At 47.6% G+C, this 9,661-nt stretch overlaps 1 protein-coding gene across 1 annotated transcript; it reads left to right on the top strand.

Annotated features, from left to right (window-relative positions):
- The first annotated feature begins 3,361 nt into the window (after positions 1-3,361).
- Positions 3,362-7,952, top strand: LOC149353046 (uncharacterized). Its single transcript, XM_089577273.1, has 6 exons — positions 3,362-3,506; positions 4,175-4,239; positions 5,581-5,697; positions 7,181-7,207; positions 7,307-7,420; positions 7,500-7,952. Exons 1-5 carry the CDS (start codon positions 3,440-3,442, stop codon positions 7,373-7,375), a joined length of 345 nt encoding a protein of 114 aa, XP_089433399.1. The 5' UTR covers positions 3,362-3,439; the 3' UTR covers positions 7,376-7,420; positions 7,500-7,952.
- Positions 7,953-9,661: the final 1,709 nt, after the last annotated feature.

Raw genomic sequence — 9,661 nt, 5'->3', positions numbered from 1 at the left:
AATAGACTTCAAGAGTTGCTACTCACACATCGTTATTCGGACAAACAGGCAATGCGGCTGCCTTCACTTTTAAGTCGAGCACTGTCAATCGCTCGTCCAGGAACATCTAACACCTCACCCTCTTCGGTCCCATGGCTACCAGGCCACCGCGAAACAGCAAGGAACCCAACAATGCACGCGCCCTCTTGCACTGAGAAAAATCCCGAACTTCCCATCCTGTGGCCGATACCTTACGGCAGTCACGAACACCAAATAGTTACACACAAGACTGCTGCAGTCAGAAAGCTGCTGAATTGCATACTGCAGCTTTCTGGCTACTGCAGCTTGTTTTTTCCCTCTTCGGACTTCACGCGCGAGCGGAGAGCTTTACTATAGCCGAGCGCAAACTGGCACATTGATAGTCACCGTATACCCACTCTACAAACAGGCATGCATGTATACCGAAGATACATGTATCTTCGATACTATCTTTGATAAATTTTGTTTATCGGTATTAGGTATCGCGTGCCAAAAAAATGAAAGTGTCGGAGTATCGGGAGCGAAAATACATTTTTAATGTATCGTGTATTTTAACGATACTCGATAAAAAAAAAAAAGGAAGTGTAGACTTTGAGGCTGGTGCGAGTCAGACTTTTGGCTGGAGGCGCTCGCTCAGGCGGTAGCACACTGAAAAAAAAGGGAAGAATTAGGAAGAGACGATGCCAACGTCATTGACCCGGTCAGTAGTCTTTCTTCCTACGTTCGTTGTTATACGTTGCGCTTCTGCACACTCGGTGACAGAAGGGACTAGGAGACAGGCTCACCGTTATGGCAGAAACAACACCCCTTCTCGGCTATTTCAAGTTGCGGCTGTTGCCAGCAGAAATGGAAGACTTTTCCCTTCATGCTCCGGAGCTTACAGAACATTTGTTCTTTCCTCGGTATGCGCGATAAAGGTCACGCACTCTTCGACGCGCGGATCAATGAGGCCATCAGCGCAGGCGGCATTAAATGCATCAATGCATCAGCTGACGCATTTTTTTCGTTTGGAGGAGCAACGCTACAACAAGCTGTAGTTCTCAAGACGCGCTACTGAAACTTGGGTCTCTTAACTAAACCTCCAGAATCCTCGAGTCGACGTGGCTAAGCTTCACTCTTATCCGTTGATAAAAATTTGGGGGATACTTAAGTTCCGCTTTATGGGTATGACTTGATAGCTTGAATGGGTCCTTTCAGCGGCCTGGGTTCCTCTTTGCATATAACTTCGCAGACAGGGTCACTGTTCTTTATTTATTCTATTTATTTGTTCATTTTATAATTTCAAAAATGTTAATTTCTCACAAGGCGTCTCCTTGGCCAAGTCGAACGAACGTTTGAAAATCCGTGATCCGAAGAAGGACAGAGACTGCGATGAAGAAATTGTATTGCTGTTTCGAAAACTAACACAGCTGAAGGAGTTGGAATGCTCATAACCACCCGACTTGTATTTCAATGTATTCCAACGCCTTTGAAGGCAATAAAGAAGAAAAAGTTTCGCAGTGGTCGTGGGGTAGCTCGCCCTGCTCACGACTCAAGGGGCAGCGGTTCGAGGCCCGGCTCGAAGTTTTTTCTTTTTAGCGCAATTGCTTTTCTTTCTTCAAAGGCAGTAATTATTAATAGCCGTGGAAAGACGTCATGACCCTGTAAGCCAATGAGAAATGCCTCTAACGAAGAATTTTCAACTTCAAACGTCTCTTAGACACAGTGCTGGGGAAATGACTGTTCGGCTTCCCCAAGCACACGGAGCTTGCACCTTTTAGCACGGGGCAAAGGCATAGGTGGCCGGTTAATACTGCAGTAACAAAAGAAGAGCATCAGAAGCAGTTTCAAGTGTATTTGTATTTAGTCAAGTGCTAAGAGATCGGTTCGCATGAAGAACATTAGCTTTAAAAAAAGATTTTGCTTGACTGCTGATGGAAGCGATCGTTTCAATGTTACCATGGCTTCATTCCAATGCTGAAGTTTTAACGAAACAAGCTGTGTCAACAGTGGAGCTTAAGGAAATGGGAGAAATCCGTGCGGCCGGATTCGTTTAAGTATCGAGTATCTGTATCGCAAATCACTTTTGGTTCGATGTTTTGTATTGGTACCAGAAATACAGTTTCGGAGGGTATCGGGTATTGGTATCGACGATACTTTCTTCAAGTACCGTGCCTAGTCCTACAAAGAGGGATTTACTGGACGCCTTCCCTGCTCCTGCTGCGGGGCTTGCCCATGCAATAAACACCCAATGTGGGAGCGCCCCTCCGCGAGGTAAAGCCTCTCAAACCGCGAGGCTACTAAAATCGAAGGCTTTATCCCACGTACCTAAAAACCTACACCCGTACATCTTTTGGGAGAGCCACGGGGGAGAGCTGACATGCGCGCACCGACCAACACCTCTAACATTTCTTATTGCCGCTCCTAATCCGGCAAGACCATGGCATACTTTCGGAGCGCCAGACTATGCGCCTGGATAAAATTTTTCTCCCCTTTTGCCGCTTCTGTGCGCACTCGCTCACGGGTGAATTCATGCGGTTACTGCTGCGCAGTGTTCTCATTCTTTCTGTATTATTCAACTTGGAAAATTGAACATAAATGTTCGCACAGCTCAAATGCACCGCATGAAGACAATTAACAGAGAGACGAACACTTGTAGTTGTGAAACCACCGCTGAAAAGTCAGTCGGCACGCAGTTCTATCTTGTGTCATGCGTTATTTTCGTTTTATGACCCATTCTTTCATTTTTAACTCGTTACGCGGTAAAAATAACGTAAAGAAACAGTTATCGCATGTTTCTCTCAACCGACATTTGCTCACCTTGTCCGTAGCCTTAATAAACGGTAGCGTGAGTTAAAATCCGAAGCTATCCAGAGCCATGCGTGTGCGTTATAATTTATGAAAATATAATACCAGGACAAATAACTAGAATGGTTAATGTAGTGTACTGTAAAACATAACGTAAAAATAGCTTCATATTTAAAGGCTCAGCGAAGCTGGCGATCGCCGCCTTTTTTGGAGACGGCCAAGTGACACTTCTTATGTTACAGAGCATTGGCACTAAGGCTGCGTTTCCGCGAAGGTCGAACGTAACAACGCGACAGACATCAGCTTATATTCGTAGAGAACCCACAGAGGCGGACCTGGAACACGCATTATCTGCCCCCACCTCATGGCCTCATGTAAGGCACGTGCATTAAACCGAATCAGCGGATACATGGGCGCTAGCAAGAATGTAGCACTGGCCAGAGGCGCACGTCCAACGAAGGACACGAGCCCAGCTTTCCTCCTCTCCTTCCCCATCTGCCGGGATGGGGCGAGCAGTGACTAAGGCATGGACGCCTTGTTTCGACAGCTGCCCGGATCGGGGCGAGCCAAGCTGTGACCCCGTTCGGGGCTCTATAAGGGCCCCCGGACGGCACCGCCCCGCCACTCAGGCAGCATGTCACCACGCGGCGCGCTCCTTGTGGCTCTGGCACTCGTCGCGGCGGCGCACGCGGGTCCCTGCGGTGAGTGCGGGCAGGCGGGCTGGGCGGACTGCACGCAGGATGGGCATTCTGCGTCCAGTCCTCTCTGGGAAGGGCAGCGATGAGGAGGTTGTGAGCTGACTGCTTTCTACTCAAGCAGCACAGCCATAAGAAAGGGGGAGGGGGGATTTGGCGGCTTGTTCCATCTGTGCATAAAACTGCTGTGCTGTGCGCGCGTAGGCAAGTTCGTGACGCTGTTTGCGAGTTTTAATACTCGCTCTACGAGTGATCTTTTTCGGCTAATTTGTAATTTCCTTCCCCGTCAAGGGCGTGTTAAGCGCGTAGCATACACCGTATTGTACCCTTTTGTATTTTTGAAAGATTTTGTCATTTTATCATACGAATGACAGCAGTCGCAGCAGCGACGCAGACTTACGCACAAGCGCTTTTCTCTCTCTCTCTCTGTTGGAGCCCGAGTGGCGACAGCCATTGACAAGGGAGACTGCTTCTTGTCCGCGATACATGCATCTTTTCGGCTAGCAAGGCTCCTTGTCTGACATTCACCAATGAATTGTAGTCACGCAAGTGGTGTACAGCTGCCATAAATTGCCAAAAATTATCGAACACTGAAATTATGATGTTCATAAATTTCTAGCACTTTCCAGTCTTGCTATTCAGTGCACAATTGGTGGCCGAAATTTGTCTTACAGGAAATGACGAAGACCCAGACCGCGCCGAATTTTGGTCTTGCTTCGCGAGGAAGCTGAGTTCTACGGTAATACATTTCACGTGTTGTGTCTTGTCTGTTCCTGCATTACCACACTTACCGTTGCCATGTACTGCTACCGTTTTCGCTCCCGGCGGGCTCAAGCTGCGTATGCGTACAGCACGCATGCGCACATAATTCCTGGAAGGCGCGTACAACGGTAGCAGTCGCGCGGAACGTTCTGAGCGGAGACATTCTATTTACAACCTAGCTGTTTTCCTCGGTCTTATTTTCACTAGGGCGCTCATTGTACTGCGTGACATTTTAACCGGATTTAATCCCTGAATCTAGCGGCTCCGTTAGAGTTATATTTATACACAGTAATCACTGTGTTTTATAAACACCAGTAAAAAAAAATTCCGTCCTGTAATATCAGTTTTGACGGCTCCGGCGCGTAATCTATTGCGAAAATTTTAATAATTTCCGGGGCTTCTCAGAGCTGGATATGCATTCAGCCTACGACAACTGAAACGTTTCATCTATAATTCTAGCAGCGGCCAGCAGTATGGAGCAACAACTCGTTAAGCGCAAAAATAAAATGTGAGCTACAAATCCTTCCGTGGGCCGCCGCGGCGGATTAGTGGTTATGGTGCTCTGCTGCTGACTCGAAAGACACGGGTTCGATCCCGGCCGTGGCGGTCGCATTTCGATGGAGGCGAAATTCTAGAGGCCTGTGTACTGTACGATGTAGGTGCAAGTTAATGAACCCCAGGTGGTAGAAATTTCCGGAGCCCTCCACTAGGGCGTCCCTCATAGTCTGAGTCGCTTTGGGACATTAAACCCCACGGATTCATGAAATCTTTTGCAGATGAGTTTAAAATTCTCAGAGCAATGGCATCCCTTTTCTCGCTCTGTTTAACCTTTCACATCGGTTTGGTTTATTGGTTTATTGGCGTTTAACGTCCCGAAGCAACTCAGGCTATGAGGGACGGCGTAGTGGAGGGCTCCGGAAATTTCGACCTCCTGGGGTTCTTCACATCCGCATAAAAAACGCAGCAGCGCCTCCTTTGAAGAAGTCCACAATATCAGACGACATGCGAGAATAGCTAGAAACAACGCATTTTTCCAAAGGAGCTTTCGAAAGAAATTATGCAGCGGCTACCTTTTCTTATTTTCCGCTTCACGCAATTAGAGACGCGCTTGATCTGTTGAAAACGAAATCAGCGCAGCACCTTTGCGCCGTGCGCGAGGAGCACAACGCGCAAGGCACGTGACCGACGGAAAGAAGCATAGTGTTCATAACTGTACGCCTCGCTTCCACACACTATAGAAGAAAGCGCGACACACGCGGACAAAACAGCTGCATCAAAGCCTTGCGTGTGCGCACTTTCTTTTCTTGTTCAAATGCAGGAGAAAAACGTCATGACCGACCTCAAGAACACGTTTTTCAGAAGATCCCAAAAACAACTCAACTATCAGTGGCTCTGCGACCAACTGTCAATGCCAGCGAGGCGCCGTCAGCAACTGGTATGTGGCTTGCTGTGCAAACACCGAATTCGTTCCGATTAACGTTATCGTTCAACCAAACTGTGCTTCGGTCGAAGGGGTTGTTTCAGAGCGTGTGTCTTTCGCGGCTACTGGCAAAGCCTCCCCGACGATCTGTTTTGTGTTGATCGAAAAAATGTCCGCGGCTTGGCTCCTTGGGTTAAAAATGCGAAGCGCACAGCAGTCGCGCAAGAAAGACATAACATGTTCGTTTTTGAATACAAAGCATATTTAAGTATTTATGTATCCCCTCAGTAACAAGCACAACACACAAAAAAAAGACGTTGCATGGCAGATGGCCATGACTGAAATGTCAAGATAGACCAGAAAAGATAGATTAACAGCTCCAAGCAACAAAGGAGTAGACAGTGCCCGACGACATACTACTGTCTACTGTCGGAGACGAGTATAAACATATTGTCGTACTCTGGTAGACCTCACCACATAGTGGCAATAACGAGGGCAGAACTCGTGATTGAGGCAGCAGTTTATATTTTAAACTCGCAAATAAAGTCAGGTTTCTGGCATCTGCGTTAAATAACACCGTACTATTTTGCTTACATTATTTTCAGTACCGCCTTAGTGCTCTCAACTTTAGTTTCAATAAAACCTGCGCATCTCGGCTAATGTGACGCTCATTATTGCCCTTGCATTGCGCCTAGGCGATGCGGAAGTCGTCGTGTTCACAGAGTAACAGAGAGTCACTGTATAAATATATTTCGTGTCCCCGATGTCAGGGTTCGCAGCCGCCGTCTACCATTAGAAAGAGAGGCTGCCATATCGATAAAAGTAGGTTTGAAATTGTTCTGCTGTGTTTTTCAGCGCCACTGCCGGATATTCGTTTGTGTGGAAAAGGAGCTTTCGATTGCCGCAAAAAAAAAAAAGAAAAAGAAATGGGGATAAAAGTCGATAGGCTGTCTCTTTAAGGCAACACTGTAAGTTTAGCAAGTTTAGAAGCGCTACAAAGGTCCAAAAAAGAAACAGTTTATTTATTTATTATTTATTTATTAGTACCTCAAAGGCCCACTAGGGGCATTACATGAGGGGTGGGCATACATATCATTGAAAAAAAAAAATCAGTGATGAATGATTTGAAGCATTCCAGGCCAGGATGGATGAAAGCTTCAGCGGGGAGGTTATTTATTTATTAGTATATAGTATTAGTATATATATTTATTAGTATATAGTATTAGTTATAGTACCTGTTAGCCTTCAGAGCTAAAACAAAAAAGCCTGCAAGCAAGCTGACTGCCACAGTATTAGCTTGTATTTATTTATTTCTATTTTTTTTTTGTGGAGGCGATTCTTTGAGCAGATTATTTAGAAGTGCTCATTTATGCTGTGTCTCTTCCGTTGCAGGAAAATAATTTTACAGAAAAGTGGAATAAATGCTGATCTAGAAAAGAACAAAATGAAAATAACGGCAATTCATTTTTGACTGCAACAATTTCTTTATTTTTCATAGGCTGCCTACCTGGTGCAGAAATTTAGAGTAAGTCCACGCACATTAATTCTGATTCGTTATTTCCTTTTCGGACACACATGAGAAAAAAGGTATACACGTTCTATTCATTTCGCACCACTCCTTCAGAGCGCCCAGAGAGCAGCGAAGGTGAATGAACATCTGGCTTCGTGTGGGCGGACCGTGTACCAGGTCTGATGGGCTCGAAAAAGGGGAAGTGGCGATGGTTCGTTGGTTTGCCTGGTGAGTTCATTACCGCCTTTCACCGCTTGCCATCTCCTGAAAGCGCGAATCTAATGAAACATTTTTTCTTTCTTTTCAGGTTTTCCAGGGCCGCAAGATTTAGTCCCATCATTTGGACAGGGCCTCACTGACCATCAGTGCACCTAGCAAACATTTCACTTTATTTATTCCACAAGATTTTGCCCGTGTATATTTTTAAATGACAGCCGCGGATGTGTGTCAAATATAATGGGCATTTTTAGGCTCTGCACGGTGAAGAAACAATGGCCACATCATTGATAAGCACCTACGCTCGGTGATGACGTTCTCGGTTTGTTCTGTCCTGGTTTTTGGAGATGTTGAAGCTTTTTCATGTGCAATATATAACCGACACGGACTGGCCTTGTACCCTCCCATTATGACGCTCCAGTCTTGCACTTTCCGAGTGTGCTGTTCACTTGTGAGCAAAAGCGAAAACACACTCTTGCAAAAAGTCGGAATGATGTGCACCACTGCTGCTTCGGCACGCAGTGAATAAAGTATGCTGATGAGCAATTCACTCTGCTTGGGACCTTTATTTCATTTCACTGCTCACTTACAGTATACATATCATATAAAAATATTCTAACTTCGAGAAAAAAAAGATATCTTTAGTCGCAGCCATTATGTACTGTTTGAAAAATAGAGAATATTACATATATATTACAGCTGTCACTTTCGTGCAAATATAACACCGAATATCGAGCAGCAAAAAAAAAAAAGATTTTCCTTTCTCTGCAGCGGCAAAGTAAGGATAAAAAAGTATGCGCGCAGTTTGGCACAGTGTCAATACATGTTTTCGCAAGCCAGAGAGGCCGCCTCTGATTCTCCTTTAGGTGCCATCGTGAACCAATATGAGCAGGAAGTCGGGAATGCGCGGCTTTCCTCCATGGTCGAGGCACCCTACTCGAGCCGCACATGTGGCGCTATGTGGTGGCCGCTCTCAGAACCAAAGTGGAAAGGGAGATGTCCCGTCGTGGCGGTTTCTGCCATACGCGGAGCATTTCGTCAGCAATTAGCAGTGACAATTGGTTGGTACCGCCGTGACCGGCAAAGCGAGTGACATATTTCTCATCATTTCGCTTTCTTTTTTTCGTGCAGCTGTGATGGACCGGTTTCTTAAATTGGCCCTGGGTCCACACTGGGCACGAGGAGATTGATACACAGACTCCAAGAATGATTTTAGAATATGATTTAATTAATAATGGGACTGGCTTGATGCCGCTTACGGGAAATGCAGTAGGGCTCGTCCACGTAGGGGCTCAGTCAGTTTGTTGTGGCACGGGCTCGACGAATGGCTGGAAGTCTTCTGCGGCCGGGCTGGGGATTTCTTCACGGCTGTGCGGCTCTCGTTCTCGGCCAGGCGTTGAAGCGGGCTGTGGAGGTCCGAACGCGAGTGAAGGCTAGACCCCGGGCTCCCTGGTCCATGCGCGGCCCCGGTCTTCTGCCTTCCTCCGTCTCGTCCGCTCGCTCGAATGGTCCCTGTCTGCCCGTTCCTCCCGTCGGCTCCCCCTTTTTAAGCCTTTTGCTTCTTTCTTTCTGCAGCCTCCACCTTCGCCGTAGCCGCCGGCTGCCCCACGCCGCCCCCGCGGCGCCGCCCGCTCGCCGCTTCCTTTTGTTCCCTCCGCGCAGATCTCCCCTGGAATCTTCGTGACAGCGTCGAGCCCCCCTCCGTGGCGACACGACGCCAGCCTGCCGCTTCCCGGGAAAGTCGCTGACCGGGTCCACTCCGCGCAGCTCTTCCCTGGAATCTTCGTGGCAGGCTTAATCCCCACCGTAGGAGTCGTCGGCGGCCATCCTATGAGCTATGTGGCCTTGTTCCTCCGTGGCGACACGCCGCCAGGATGGCGCGGTCTGCCGCCTCCCGGGAGTCACTGACCGGGTTTGTGCGGCCACTGGTGTACGCGCACGAATCGTCACACAGCTTCTCGCCGTTTTACGACACTGGTATAGTGATACCGCGAAGTAGAAATGTTTAGCCCGCTATTTTCTGCCGACTGGAAAGGAAACCACCGCTGGTGGACGTGCCGGCAACGGGCAAGACAGCGTAACCTTTCACACCTTGTTGCGAAAATCACATACCGCCACAAATAGGGATTGAGGCTACCCTCCACGCCCTCCCCTGTTTCCTGTCATATCGCTCACGACAGTACATATAAGGAAACACGTTAGATGACTCAAGATCGTGAGACGATCTCCAGCCAGTGTTGGTTCTGCAGCAGT

This window comes from Amblyomma mixtum, chromosome 3 (genome assembly GCF_055824585.1).
Source record: "Amblyomma mixtum isolate Tamu chromosome 3, ASM5582458v1, whole genome shotgun sequence".
NCBI classification, from domain to species: Eukaryota; Metazoa; Arthropoda; class Arachnida; order Ixodida; family Ixodidae; genus Amblyomma; species Amblyomma mixtum.
The sequence above is the reverse complement of the archived record's forward strand: the minus strand, read 5'-3'. Positions and strand labels throughout refer to the sequence as shown.